At 48.7% G+C, this 15,761-nt stretch overlaps 1 protein-coding gene across 1 annotated transcript in view; it reads right to left on the bottom strand.

Moving 5' to 3' along the window:
* The window catches only part of GPR107 (G protein-coupled receptor 107), a 42,644-nt gene that overhangs the window by 13,178 nt on the left and 13,705 nt on the right, over window positions 1-15,761 (bottom strand). Inside the window, exons 10-14 of the mRNA XM_066580225.1 lie at window positions 12,726-12,801; window positions 12,537-12,610; window positions 11,245-11,362; window positions 7,035-7,165; window positions 6,728-6,771 (exon numbers count right to left, since the gene is read on the bottom strand). Coding sequence (XP_066436322.1) covers window positions 6,728-6,771; window positions 7,035-7,165; window positions 11,245-11,362; window positions 12,537-12,610; window positions 12,726-12,801 — 443 coding nt within the window. The remainder of the gene's footprint in view (window positions 1-6,727; window positions 6,772-7,034; window positions 7,166-11,244; window positions 11,363-12,536; window positions 12,611-12,725; window positions 12,802-15,761) is intronic.

Below are 15,761 nucleotides of genomic sequence, written 5' to 3'. Positions count from 1 at the left end.
CTTCCCAACCTCAGTGCCCCTATAAACAGCCAGCCACATTATCCATCACCACCCCTATAACTACCCGACCACAGTAACCCCATAGCAGCCAGCCATGTTATCCATCACCACCCCTATAACTACCCGACCACAGTGCCCCTATAAACAGCCAGCCACATTATTCATCACGGCCCCATTAACGATGCAAGCCACAGTGCCCCCATAATAACCAGCCGCATTATCCATTGCAGCCCTTTAGACCATGCAAACCACAGTAGCCCCCTTGCAGCCAGATTCTCCACCACAATCCCCAACCAACTCAGTGTCCACTTAATAGCCACAATATCCATTACAGCCCCCATAACCATGCAAACCGCTCCCCCCCCCCATAACAGCCAGCCATGTTACCCAACATATCCCCCACAACCATGCAAACCACTTCCCCCCCATAACAGCCAGCCATGTTACCCAACATATCCCCCACAACCATGCAAACCACAGCGTCCCCATAAGAGGCAGCCACATTGTCCATCACAGCAGTCATACGAGCCAGTCATGTTATTCATCTGAGCCTGCAGAACCACGCCAGCCATAGCGCCCCCCATAGCCCAAACACTGCAAACCTATAAACTCCCCCACACGGCCCCTTAGAACCCCCAAAATAGAAAGAGATGAGTCGAGGCCCGCCGTCACTATGTGTATATAAAGCTCCGCTATCTCCAGCGTGACGGAGTCTATACCAAACAATTACGGCGGCAGCAGCAGCGGGTATAATCACCGGCGGTGAGCAGCGGGTATAATCACCGGCGGTGAGCAGCCGGACAGAAGAGGAAATTGTTCCTAGAAATAGTGTGAATCACTACACTCAGCTGACGTAAGCCGCGCCGGCAGAGCAGTAAGCGGCGGGGTGCACAGAGCCCATCTGCGGCGGCGCGGCGGCCAATGTTGTTGGGGAAGGTTGTGTTCTGCTTCAGGGATTGGTTTTTCAACAAGTTGAGTTTTTGGCCTTGCTGCCATCAATCGACCCTCTTCACAAACAGCGGGGAACGTTTTGTTTCCTTTTCCACGGCTCAGAGCATTCGTAAAAAAGTGCGTGGGGCGAGACGGGAAGAATACGGAGGGCGAGGCAGCGGTGTCTGGGTGGGCAGGAGCGTGGTCATGGTGGAGGAACCAGTTACCCGGCCACCCGCACAGCACTGGGTGTGAGCAGTTTTTGACGGAGGGAGCGAGAAGGGGCGGGCAGAACGGAGCGCCCATGGAAAGCAGGGATGGAAAACCCCTTTAAAAGTAAATCCGTGTATTCAGACATACGGTTTTGTTTTTTTTTTTACGTAGGACACGGATGTTACATGCGTGCCGGGAGACTGTGAAAACGGAGAAACGAGAGACCAATTGGGCCTTCTGGTTTTTTTTTATAGGGTGTGTGAAAAACTGTTGACGGCACAAACGCGCAAAAAACACCCGCAAATCCGTAATATAAAGCGCATAAAACATGCAGACAGCGATTCAGTCCGTGAAAAGCAGACCGATATCCCTGCCTATGGGCATGCTGCATACAGCTGTGTGAATGAGCCCCAACATACTCCAGCGACCAATCGGGGCAGTCCAAGCTGACGCAATGTCCAAATCATCTACTGGAGAGGGGAACCCCCTTCTGATGCCTCGTCGGCACCCCCTACAGCACGATCTTGGGTGCTGATGGGCCAGCATTGCAGCTTCGTGACTACTGAAGGCTGGCATGTATAGATTGCCCATCGAGCACCGCTTGTGGCAGGTCTCAAGGGGCAACAAAAATCAAGTGATCGCAAGTTCAAATCCCCCGTAGGAGCTAAATAAAAGTAAAATAAAGAAATAATAATAAAAGGTTTTTAACCGTTAAAAAAAAAAATAAACACACCTTTTTTCATCTTCCCCATAAAAAGTAAAAACAAAAACCCTACATATTTGGTATTGTCGCGTACATAAAAGTCCAAGCTGTTAAAACATCCCAATATTTATCCAGTACGATGATGGCCAGGATTGTCATTTCCTTATTATTACCCTGTTTCCCTGAAAATAAGACATAGCATGATTTTCCAGGATTTTTGAGGATGCTAAATGATTTTTCAGGCTTTTTGAGGATGCTTGAAATATAAGCCCTCCTCCAAAATTAAGCCCTGCTAACAGTTAATTTAAAAAGTCAATTTAAATAGTGTCCAGGCAGCTATACATGTAAAAAAGTTAAACCTTTTTGAACAAAAATTAATATAAGGCACTGTCTTATTTTCAGGGAAAAGGGGTATTATAGTATCCCAAAAATTTAGATTACATGTTAAGAGTTTTTCCGTATACTATATGATACATTAAGTAATACCCTTATACGGCTAGGTCAATGATAAAAAATAAAAAGTTACGGCTCATGGAAGACCCCAACGAAAAAAAAAAATCTCTGGTCCTGGAGGGGTTAATATTGTAGCTTCTGCACCAACACAACATCTCCTATACTGGACCCTTATAGACAGGAATTCTGCACTCTCCTAACAGTACGGACGACCCCAGAAGAGGATGACCCCCATCAGTCCTAAACTCTGGCTGAACATGACAGCAGCGCACATGACATCCAGCCGGCCGTCCTCACTGAGCCGCGTGCTTCTTAATTAACCCTCGCTCTTGGAATACCTTGTGGAACGCAGCGCTGCCAGATGACAGTAAATAAAGCGCAGCAGCCGCTGCCGACCGGTTGAGGCCAATGTAAGTAATGGAGGTTGTGTTTCCACGTGTAAACATGCTGTGTTCCCGGGTCACGGCGGCAGGCGGAGGCACAGCAAGCAGCCCTTATATAGACAGGTCAGGGGAAGGTATGTGACAGCAGATCTGCCACCTAAACCACGGTTATTAATGGCAGACCAAGCAGACCATATGCAGTGATGGAGCGCCGCCGCCTCCCCGGCACGTCAGCGCATTGGTCGTTAGCCGCAGGGAAGGTACTAAACATCATCAATTGCGCACTAAGAGGGATAAATAACACTTTATCATAGTGTAATAAAAGCTTCTGGAATATTCTACAATATTACCGCCTTTACTGCATTTCAAGACCTCTGCTTGCTGTAAGTGAAGGGGGACAATCCTCTGACTCCAGACTGATACATTGTAACAAACGATCAGGGCAGGGGGAAGATTTAGGCAGCTTTTACACGGCCGAGAAAATCGTGCGACATTTGTGCATTAAGAGACAAACGCGGCACGGGAAAGAAAAATGGCGGCATGTCCTATCTTTGGTTGTTCCCTCGGAATGCTTTGCATCGCCCTGAAAGGGGCCGGCACAACATCACACAGCGTGAGAGGCATATGATAGCGCAAAGTGATGCGAGGCAAAAAAAAAAAAAGTATACTCACCCTTTTCCTGCAGCCGGAGTTCAGCCGCGGCCAGCCAGCAGTTTTCCTGAACTGCTTTCTGTAGTATTCAGCAGGCGGAAGTTTTAAATCCCCGCCTGCTGAATGGGCTGCCTCTGATTGGCTGAGGGCTGTGACCAATCAGAGGCAGCTCTCACTCACCCATTCATGAATGGGTGAGTGAGTGCTGCCTCTGATTGGCTGAGCGCAGGGACCAATCAGAGGCAGCTCTCAGCTATTGAATGACAGCTGAGAGCTGCCTCTGATTGGTCCCTGCGCTCAGCCAATCAGAGGCAGCACTCACTCACCCATTCATGAATGGGTGAGTGAGAGCTGCCTCTGATTTGTGAGGGCTGTGACCAATCAGAGGCAGCCCATTCAGCAGGCGGGGATTTTAAATCCCCGCCTGCTGAATACTACAGAAAGCAGTTCAGGAGAACTGCCGACCGGACGCGGCTGAACTCCGGCTGCAGGAAAAAGGCAAGTATACTTTTTTTTTATTTTTACACATTTTCAGGATGGTTTTCAGGGAAGGGCTTATATTTTAAGCCCTTCCCCGAAAATTCATCCAGCGCTTGCTGTATTGCCGGCTCCATTGAATTCAATGGGCGAACACCGTTCTCCTGTGGCAGAGAATAGCGGGCAGCACTGGGCAGTTTTGCTGAAAACTCTGCTAGGTGCAGATTTTTCAGCGAATCATCGGCCCCGGTCACGCGATTTGCGGATGTGCATCCGTTATGCGATCCGCAAATCGCGCGAAAAAAACGCCCGTGTGACTGAGGCCTTAAAGTGTAACTGCGTTTTCTAAAAACGTCTGACATCTTGTGGATAGGGGACAACTTTATAACTTGGCACAACCCCTTTGACTCGCGAGCTGCAGTAACAGAATGGCTCACTGTTCTACATGGTTTCCAGAACTCCCGTAGACTTCTATGGGAATGACCGACACCGTGTAGCGATGCCTGTTCAGCTGCGTCCTAAAGTCCCGACTGCCCACAGCGGCCACATTCAGCCAGACGGGGAGCGGACCTAAAGGAAGGTGCCAGTCTCAGGGGCGGCGCCCGCATCGACCATTTATGGCGCATCCGATGGAAATCCTTTTAAGTCAGAAAAGGTTATTTAGATTTTCTGAACGCGACCAGAAAGCTGGAAACCTCTTTAAGGGTGTGTTCACATGTGGCGGATTTTGGTGCAGATCCACGTTAAAATCAGCAGCATATTTTGTGCGTTTGGTGTGAATTTTGACATGGATTTTGCGGAGTCGCAGCAAGTCAATGGAAGCCGTCCGATCCGCGTCACGTCCAAAACGTACACTGCAGACGCGCCGCGGATCCTGCGGGAAAGCAGGAGATTTTGATTTAAAAAAAAAAAAAACCTCCACTGCGCATGTGCGGCGGCATGCCCGACCGCCCACATCCACATTAGAGAAAATGGAGGGACCCCCACAACCACACAGAGGATCTGGTCAGGTAAGCAGTGCCCTCTCACCGTGGGCAGGATGCGATTCCGCTGCGGGCTCCTGCCCACAGAATCTGACCTGCCTGAGGACATGAGGCCTAACAGTTCGGCTGGTCCTCCTCGGCACCCGAGGACAAAATAAACAAACAAAACTGAACTACGGTCCCTTTACTCCCTTTAAACACTATTCCAAATCTCCAGCAGTACAGAGGAGGAGGTACGCCCTGCCTCACCTAACTACAACTCCCAGCATGCTCCGATACCTCACGGCTGTCAGGGCATGCTGGGAGCTGAAGTTCCTCAACAACCAAGGAGTCAAAGATTGGCAACCATTGATTTTCAGTATTCATAAGCCTTCCTGCAAGTTGATGCCACTCCAACACCCCCCCTCCCCCTCCCCCCCCGGACACTTTCTTATCACCATTAGAGAACCCACAAGCCCCGACACATTACGGAGCACTTACCCTGGAAGGAGTAAACATCTGACTTCACCCTGGCAGGCGGCTTCTACCAATTATAATCTACATTTCCAGCCACTCTCGGCACAATTAGCAGAAGTTTCATCAACCACCAGCAAAGACCATTAACTCACCGCCGCGGATCGATAGCTGGCTGCCGAGGGAGAGGGTGGCGCGAGCAACGCAGGAGGATGGGTGCGGGCGGCAAGGGAGAGGCTGAGGGGTTTTAGGGGAAGGGTGGGTCATGTTCCTTCCGACGGAACAAAGAGGGAGCGGTGAAGACGTCCGGGTATATGGGTGCTATTCCCCAGAGACAAGATGAACGGACGCCCCAGAAAACACAATGGCAGCCATTTATAGTCATGGTTCACAGCTGTATAACGGTCAGCCTGCAGGCGCGGGTGTAAACCTCCCTGGATGGAAGAGCAATGGTATCAGCGACCAGCTGGGGAAAACCGATACACCGCCAAGATTGCGGCTAGTGCAAGAGAGCCAACAGGGTGGCAGCAGGGGGCACCATGGGTATAACATATGCTAAAGGGAATGTGAAGCTCCACTAACTAGCCTCATGGGCTTGCAGGAGATGGGGCTATCATATTTACCTTCTGCTGGCCCGCAGCGGCTGCAGGCATCCTGCGACCACATAGGAGGACGAGGAGTGCACACGTATGTATTACACGGGATGCACGCAGCCGTGGCTTTGTAAGTGGACAGGGCAGGAATAGTGAGGAAGGGAAGTAGGATCATCTCCGGACTCCCATACCTCCAGTTTACAAGGCTCAGAGGCGCGGACACCGTCCCTTTAACACACTGCGGTAACCATTGGCACATTCAATGTGGGGGCATCAGATGGGGAAATAGAGTCGGCCGTGGGGGTGCTGGAGACGGCCGTGGGGGGCATCAGATGGGGGGGCTGGAGGCCCACAAGTCTGCAAGTGCTGGATTATCCAATGCTTGCTGGTCTGCAGACATTTTTACATATACGGTGCTGTGATATCCTGTCACACATGCTGGGATTTAAGTCCCACAAGGCTAAGGAATATGGGGGCAGTGCCCATTATCTTCAGGGATTCCTGTGCACCATCATGACACCGCAGAGAAGATGTCCCAATGTGCCTGCATTCTCCACAGATCCTGCATGGATGATGTGTCTTTCAGCACATATTATACAAGCGGCAATGCCTTTTCCTTGTATGTGAGTGTATACAACACCCATGATGAAGTGGCTGCATGACAAGCCAGGAGAGCAGCAGAAGATTTACTGTGCAGAGCGCCACCTGCTGGAGAAAGAAACCCACTCCACATAGGTAATGCAGCAGCACAACGTGCTGTCGGAGATCAGAGCCTGCAGCAACGACCGGGCGGCTTACAGGCAGCCATTAATATGTCGGCGCTGGCCTGGCAGCAATAACTGGTTCTATATACAAACAGTAGTCACAAGAGTCATCGGGGAGACTTACCTTTCCCATCTGTTGCTGAAGCTTCCTGAAGATGTCGGATGGACCTGGTTGGGAAGAGAAGAAAAGACCTCAGGGGGACGGAAGTGGAATATAAGACGATGCTACGGGGAAAGAGGAATCAAAAACCAACCCCGACCTAAGCGGCTGACCCTGGATCCTACTACCCGAGCGGTGACCGTAGTGACCCCGGGAGTATTTAGGCAGTCGGAGCCATTAACACAGTTGTACTTGTTGTCTCGATAGGTCGGCAACACCTGCACAAGGACATTACATATAACGGGCGGCGCGAATGTGCATGACGTATTACCATATAACTGGAAACAAGATGGCGCCGCAGCACATGAGGTCGACGAGGAACAGGATCTCTTTCCACAGGCCGGAATCTGTAGTGCCCTCCTCCGTGGACTCAATGATGATATAAGCCACGTTGGCCAGAACCTACGAAGGAAAGGGAGATCTTAACCTCAAACTCTCAACACCCAAGTCCCACCACAGACATGCGATTTCTGTATAATGTCCTCAGTGCGGCCCCCCCTGCATTGTGGGGAATGGGCTGTCGGGCCGTGCCCCGGGAGACGGACTGAAGTTCTTGAGTACCCACAATTCTTATTTTACTACTTCTGAGCCTAGGACGGGTCAGAGAGACGTGATGCTCCCCCCATTCCAGAGCTCGGGCGAGTGCCGCATAACTATAGGCAGAATGGAAGTCTATTTCTAATGTAAAGCCCTTCACCTTATAGACAGAGCTAAAAGGAAGGCTTTATTAGGGCACTTAGGGCCGAGACACACATAGACAAGCAGAGGAGGGGGTTCTGCAATCTGCTTCTCGGAACAGGTGTGCCAGGAGTGGAAATGCAGACCCCTCGAAATACACGCAGCACACGGCGTATCAATCAGCTTAGGTAGATAGAACGGCCAACGGTTCTAGAACGGAATCTCTTGGCCAATCGCAATACACCTATATCCCTAAAAACAAAAAAATAATCAGACTCTGTAATGATGGGGTAGGAGGGTCTGATCACAGCGATCGCTCATAGTGGGATAGCTGATAAAGAGTACTAAACTCTCTTTTCTCTCTCTCCCCCCCCCCCCCCCGATTGAGTTACCTCTCCTATGTTAAGACATCATTGATTTAGTCTACGGGCATTGAAAAGGCGACACTTGAAAACCGCCTAGTACACTGCAAGTCAAACTTTTTTGTTCGGAGTCTAGGTCATATTTGCTTTGCTTATCCTAAAAAAATGCAACAACTCCCTCCGCCTTGGGGGAGGGGGGAGAGTGGAAAGCATACTTTTATTTCTTCTTTCTTCTCTTCTTTCTCTTTATCTATTCCTTACATCTCTTCTCCCTTTCATCTCTTCTCCCTTTCAAGCCCGACTCAATGCATACGCTCCATACCTCCTGGGCGCTGATGTGGCACACCGCCCTATTAGTTGACTATTCTCAAAAATGTTCTGACTGTTCTTTTACCGCTTGGCCATTGTCTCCCATCCCCGTTACTGTAACCTCAACACTCATCTCATTCATTCAAAACACTACTGTCAAAGTACGATTTGGTCAACCCGTGGCGCAAATTATAATCCATCTACTCCAGAATACATCATATTTGGACACTGGACACCTTTTTATCACAGATAAAGCAATCTATAACACCGTCCGTTTCCCGGTCCGACCATAGCCCGGTCGCTACTTCTTGCAACTCTTTGATGTCTACACCTGGACCACCATCATGGGCGCTTAATGACTCACTCTTAACTATTCCAGAAGTCCTAGCTACATTGCAGGGGCAAAACAGAGGAAGATTTGAAAATTAATGGCCCCTCGGCTCCCTCCTCTATATCATTATGGGAAGCACACAGAGTGGCGCTCATGGACATCTTATTTAGCTCAGTCAGGCGGAAAAAGGAACGCCTGGTCCGTCAGGAAGAACTTCAATTAAAAGTTTCCCAATTAGTGTAAAAAGCCAAAACACAACCCAATATGCAGGCCCTCTCCCAAGCCAAAACTGAACTGGATCCACGTCTTACAGACACTATAGAACGTAGAATACGATTGTCACTACAATGCTATTATACCCTGAACAACAAGGCCTCTACACCATTGGCTCCGCTCAGACCCCCCAACGAACCCCTCCTATAAATTAGGTACTAGAAATGGTACAATTTCTGAAAACCCATTAACAATAGTAGCATCAATCAAACAGCTTGTAAGAAAGTTATATTCTCAGACCAACTCCATTCCATCAGGTCAGCTTGGTGATTCGTATCTTCAAGACCTAACCTTTCCGGTCTTAAGTGAAACATTCCTACTTTTTAATTCAGGCGCACAAAGCGTTCTCCGAAAGGTATTCTATGGGCGACACTTCGGCTTTTCAAGACATCCTTCACAGGAAAATAAGTGTCACCAGCAAAGACTTCCTTTGAGGCAATAGGGCTGTCGCTAAGGCTGGCATTGGCTTCTACTTGGGTCAGCAGGGCCTCCACTGAATGGGCTAAACTACGCCAAGGTATTCATTCCCATTCTCCCATGGAAGAATTAGCAGATATTGCACATAAGATAGCCTGGCAGGGAAGGTTATATGTGAAGCTTCCCTGGATATGGCCAGAATCTTAGCTCATGCATTGGCGGCTTCCCTAGCCACACACTCTCCCTATGTCTTGGACGCCTAGGTTCGGGAGATCATGTTTTCAGGCTACGCCATAGAATCTTCTGCCCCACCTCCAGGATTTTGAGGTCCCTTTCAAAGGCCAACGCTTTCATTTGAGCTATACAACCTGTCCTCTCAAGGGGTCATCGTTCACGCTCTTCATTCTCAACGCTTTGTAGGTTTCTAATCCAATCTATTCGTGGCACCCAAGGATGGCAGTCGGGCCCGTTCTAGACCTGAAGGAGTTGAATCAGTATCTTACAGTCCAACATTTCTGCATGGAGTCAGTGAGATCTGTCATTGCATTCATGGAACCACAGGAATTTCTGTCATCCATCGGCATCAAGGGTGCCCATCTTCATGTACCCACCTCCCCAGCGCATAAACGATTTCTCTGCTTCGCCATCCGTTTAAATCACTATTAATTCACAGCTCTTCCATCCAGGTTGGCCATGGCCCCTCTGAGTCTTCACGAAAGTTCTGGTGTCATTGATGGGTATCCTCTACTCAAAAGGGAATAGTAGCCATTCCCCATCTTCACGACATCATGATAAAAGCCTAGACCCCGTTAGCCAACTTGGACAGTCTCCACATCCATCTGGACACCCTGTCCAGGTTCGGATGGATCAACCATCCCAAGTCTTCCCTCACACAGTCACGTCTGGATTTTCTGGGTCTCTCTTTCGACATAGGTCAAGCCCGTGTAATACTGCCGACGCCAAAAACTACTTCTCCAGAAGCATATACGCTCGCTGCATGAAAGCGCTGCAACTGATTGTCTTCCTCTTTGAGGCAATTCCTTCGGCCATTATCACGCTCAGCCTCCCTAAGGGGCCATTCTCTCGAAGTGGGGCAAATCCGTGGAATCTCTCAATTGGAAGATCTGAATAACTCTACAGATACGGCACACCTCTCTTTGGTGGCTGGATTCCCCACAAATTCATCTAGGATGCTCCTTTCTGCACCCTCAATGGCAGGTATTCACCATGGATGCCGGCTTGGGGAAGGTGGGGTGGGGGTTTCAGCGAAATTTGCGGCTCAAGGCACTTGGACCAGACAGAAGTTCACACTACTAGTAGATGTGTTGGAGCTTCAGGCTCTTCTCTTGTCTCTTCATCACTTCGCATCCCAGCTGACCGGTCTCCCAGTTTGGGTCCAAACCGACGGCTATCGTGTACTTAGATCATCAAATCGGGACCCACAGCATGAAGGTTGTAGCAGAAGCAGAACATTTCTTGACATAGGCAGAAGATCACCTTCCGGCGCTCTCGGCGGTTCACATACCGGGGTGGACTATTCATACCAGACCTCCTCGACAGAGAAAAACAGTCGACCTGGGAGAATGGGAGCCACATTCTTAAGTCTTTTGAACACTCTGTTGAAGGTGGGGTCAACCAGACGACGACCTCGGGGTGCCCAGATTCAATCTTGGTTTCCAATACTTTGGTATTGCACTCATACCGGCCCGCAAACAAAATGTATCATGTCATTCATGCTGCGGGATTAATGCAGAAAATAAAAACAGCAAAACAATAATGGCAGAATTCATGTGTTTTTTTCTCGATTATATGTACCCCCAAAAAATTGTGCCAATAAAAACTACAGCTCACAACACAAAAAAACAAGCCTTCATACGGCCAGGTCGACGGAAAAATCAAGTAATGGCTTTTGAAAAGCAGAGATGAACCCCCCCCCCCCAATTGTCGTGCACTTCGGACCAAAATGGGCTGCGTCACTAAAGGGTTAATAAGCACTATTATACACACTGCTCTGCAGAACGCCTCCATTGGATGCATTTACCGCTGTAATTGGGACATGCAACACATGGAAGCCCGAGGATGAAAACAGCATAACGGTAACAAGTCCTCACCTGCAGCGGGATCACAATCATGAAGATCTTCTTATCCTTATCTGATAGGATGTGTTTGACGAAGGCCCAGCCCGTCCCTATCAGAGCGATGGTAATGAAGAGCAGCGCTCCTTTCAACCTGTCAGGTAATGAGCCTTACGGTTAGCATCGGAGCTAATGGGAAAAGGCTTTGAGGTTATCAGATATTCTCTATTCCAGTAACCGAGGGGCAAATTACCAGAGGGCTACGAATAACGGCAAGCAACATGTGAGGATCGGCTATTGATCTTGAGTTACACGATACCTTGTGGTAATATTCAGATTTAAATTGGGAGAGACGGTCGCCAACTGGGCCATCAGACTGCGATGTGCAACGAATACGATGCATGCGTCTGACTCCAATTAAAAGGGAGTGTCCCATAAAAGCAAGTTATCCCCTACCCACAGGACCGCTGGAACCCCCAGCAATGCTGAGAACGGGGTCGATGCGTCCAGTTAACACTGGAGCGGGGGTCCGGCACGTGCACCAACACTTTGTTCACTCCTAGACACACTTGATTCCTGTTCTTTCATTCGGTGGAGGTCCCAGCGGTTGGACCCCCACCGGTCAGCAAATGATCCCCTATCATGTGGATAAAGAATAAATGGCCTTTGTGGGACCCCTTTAACAGCACCCGAGTACAACACTCGCTAGACATCAGATGGTTGCCTTCACATCCTGGCCACCCGGCATGCAGCTACACCGCTCCACATTCAAAGTCAGATCGGGCGGGAATGTAAATCTGTAAAATCCCTTTAAGTGGCAGTCAGCAAACTGTTAAGGGGGTTTTCCAACATAAAAAGTCACAGGGGGGCAGATAATGGTATAAAACAGTGTAAAAAGCCACACTCACCAGTCCAATGGCTTCCTCCATCGCCGGCCGATCCCAGAAGTAAATGCAGCGGTCATTTCCCTTCACTGCACATGTGACAGTTAAACCAATCACAGGCCTCAATGGTCACATAGAGATGCCCAAAGAGACAAGTGACTTGAGCGGTCACGTGACTGCTGCAGTCACTTTCGGGATCGGGCCAGAGGTGCTGGATAGGGGCCGACCATTGGAAATGGGAGTATGCCTTATTTATTTACACCATTATCTGCCCACCGTGATGGAAAACCTTCTTAACCGCAGCTCTGGATGTGATTGGAGTATAGAATGCCACTCAGGATCAGTAATGAGAAGGGTTCATGAAGTTACTCAGAGAATATCCATACACCCGACAGTGCAGCTGCCACCCCATATGTAAATAGGTCATAGATGGCTCAGACTTACAGATGAGTGATGTAATACACCACGGCCCAGCCCTCGATCGGATAACCCTGAGTAGCGATATAGTGATAATCAATCTAGAGGCAAGACAAAGGAGGAAAAATTAATGACCAATTAGTCTTTAAGTTTGAGCTGCAGCGTTGATAAGTCGCAGCCAGCCCACCGTGATGTCCAGGTATAAAAGGCACCTACCGTGTGGAACACCAGAGAAAGGGACTTGGTGAAGGGCAACGCGGCCATCAGCCAGTGGATCTTGAAGACGTCACTTCTAGAACACAGAAAGCAGCAATTACTAACGATCTGGGAGCGTTTACATTCAGGTCAGATGTCTGCAAGGAGCAAGACAAGCTACCGTGTTTCCCCGAAAATAAGACAGTGTCTTATATTAATTTTTGTTCAAAAAGGTTTAACTTTTGTACATGTATAGCTCCCCGGACACTATTTAAATTGACTTTTTTAAATTAACTGTTAGCAGGGCTTAATTTTGGAGTAGGGCTTATATTTCAAGCATCCTCAAAAAGCCTAAAAAATCCTTTTGCATCCTCAAAAATTCTGGAAAATCATGCTATGTCTTATTTTCAAGGTAGGTCTTATTTTCAGGGAAACAGGGTAGATGCCAGAGGGGAGGGGCTCCGAATTTGCTGATAAGTTATTATCTATGACTGTAGGAGTCCGACAGAAGTCGTCTATAACGTGTCGCTTCTTAGACGTACTGTGCAAAAGTTTTAGGCAGGTGTAGAAAAAAATGGTGTAAAGGAAGAATGATTTCAGAAATAGAAGGGTTAATAGTTTAATTTTTCTCAATTAAACTGCAAAGCTAACTGCACAAAAAAGGAATGTAAATTCCATCAATATTTGGCGTGATCAGCCCTTACGTTCAGTTCTTCTAGGTACACTTGCACACAGTTTTTGAAAGAACTCGGCAGGGAGGTTGTTCCAGACATCTTGGAGAACTAAGCACAGATCTTCTGTGGATGTCGGCTCACTCCGATCCTTCTATCTCTTCATGTAATCCCAGACAGACTGGATGATGTGAGATCAGGGCTCTGTGGGGCCAAATCAGCACTTCCAGGACTCCTTGTTCTTCTTTACACTGAAGATGTTTTTAATGACATTGGTGGATGTTTAGTGTTGTTGTCCTGCTGCAGAATACATGTGGAGCCAATCAGACGCCTCCCTGATGGTAATGTATGATGGGTATGTATCTGTCTGTAGTTCTCAGCATTGAGGACACCACTAATCCGGACCAAATCCCCCAACTGCACTTGCTAAAATGCAGCCCCAAAGTATAAAGCGCCTCTCCACCATGCTTCACTGCTGCCTGCAGACACATTATTGTACCGCTCTCCACCATGCTTCACTGCTGCCTGCAGACACTCATTATTGTACCGCTCTCCACCATGCTTCACTGCTGCCTGCAGACACTCATTATTGTACCGCTCTCCACCATGCTTCACTGCTGCCTGCAGACACTCATTATTGTACCGCTCTCCACCATGCTTCACTGCTGCCTGCAGACAGTCATTATTGTACCGCTCTCCACCATGCTTCACTGCTGCCCACAGACACTCATTATTGTACCTTTCTCCACCATGCTTCACTGCTGCCTACAGACACCCATTATTGTACCGCTCTCCACCATGCTTCACTGCTGCCTGCAGACAGTCATTATTGTACCGCTCTCCACCATGCTTCACTGCTGCCCACAGACACTCATTATTGTACCTTTCTCCACCATGCTTCCCTGCCGTCTGCAGACACTCGTTGTTCTGCTCTCCCCCATGCTGCACTCCTGTCTGCAAACACTCGTTATTGTACTGCACTCCACCATGCTTCACTGCTGCCTGCAGACACTCGTTGTACCGCTCTCCACCATGCTTCACTGCCGTCTGCAGACACTCATTATTGTACCGCTCTCCACCATGCTTCACTGCCGTCTGCAGACACTCATTATTGTACCACTCTCCACCATGCTTCACTGCTGCCTGCAGACACTCATTATTGTACCGCCCTCCACCATGCTTCACTGCTGCCTGCAGACACTCATTATTGTACCGCTCTCCACCATGCTTCACTGCTGCCTGCAGACACTCATTATTGTACCGCTCTCCACCATGCTTCACTGCTGCCTGCAGACACTCATTATTGTACCGCCCTCCACCATGCTTCACTGCCGCCTGCAGACACTTCTGGTACTACCCTCAGCTTTTTAGCTACAATTCTTCCATGAAGACAACTTCTGGACAGACTTCCAGTAGATGGGTGTACCCAAGCCTCACTGGTTTCTGCCAGTTCTTAGTTGACAGCACTGCAGGACATCTTCTGTGTTTACGGTCCTCAACATCAGTTTATTTGTGCTTTAGCCAAAGAGTTTGAACAACGCATCATGAAACCGCAGTCAGATGTGAAATCATTACGTGGGAGAGACCTTGCTGATGCAGTAGAACTACCTTGTGTCCTCTTGCTGTGCTCAGTTTTGCCATGGTGTTTGACTTGTGACATGAACCTGTCTTCCACAACCTCACCTTTTAGCAGAGTTTGGATATATATCTCCTCCAACGCTGTGATTATTGTAGTCTTATCCTATACGGTATATCAAGCTGCTGCAGTCATGGGGCCCGCTCAGCGACAGCCACATAACCGTGTATAGGCAGCTTAATGACATCCCAGATCGGCTGGGATGTAATCTGGGAAATGACAATGCAGTTATCAGATGGAGCGTCCCGAGGACCGGCGTTACACTGGATTACTGGAGGCATTATTTATTTCACATTGCTGTGATAAGAACTCATCAGAAATGTATTAACCCCGTCATGTTTAAAGGCAAAACCACGAGTCGTTTCAGAAGCGGTGCCCCCTAGTGACTTGCATGGACTCTTCTGGTTTTCAGGAACCAGGCATGCTACTTTCCAGCCTTCAGCCAAAACAGCAATAGATTTCCTTGCAATGTGCCGACTCCAAGCTTCTCTCTGTGATGAGGCTCCAGCAGCAATCACAAATCCATATGAATGACCGAGGATGGTATATATCTTCTTGAACTCACCTTTGTATAAGGCTTCTCTGCTGCCAACTGACAGACGCCGAACAGCCCCCTTTATTAGACACTCTGGTCCTCTCACAATTCGAGCTTCTCTGTACTGTAAGTCTCCCCGTGACCCCGAAGCATAAAGTCACGTGACAAGTTTTTTGTATCCAGTTTCAGTGTGAATCCACATTAGATGGGAAAAT

This window comes from Eleutherodactylus coqui, chromosome 10, assembly GCF_035609145.1.
Source record: "Eleutherodactylus coqui strain aEleCoq1 chromosome 10, aEleCoq1.hap1, whole genome shotgun sequence".
Taxonomy (NCBI): Eukaryota; Metazoa; Chordata; class Amphibia; order Anura; family Eleutherodactylidae; genus Eleutherodactylus; species Eleutherodactylus coqui.
The sequence above is the reverse complement of the archived record's forward strand: the minus strand, read 5'-3'. Positions and strand labels throughout refer to the sequence as shown.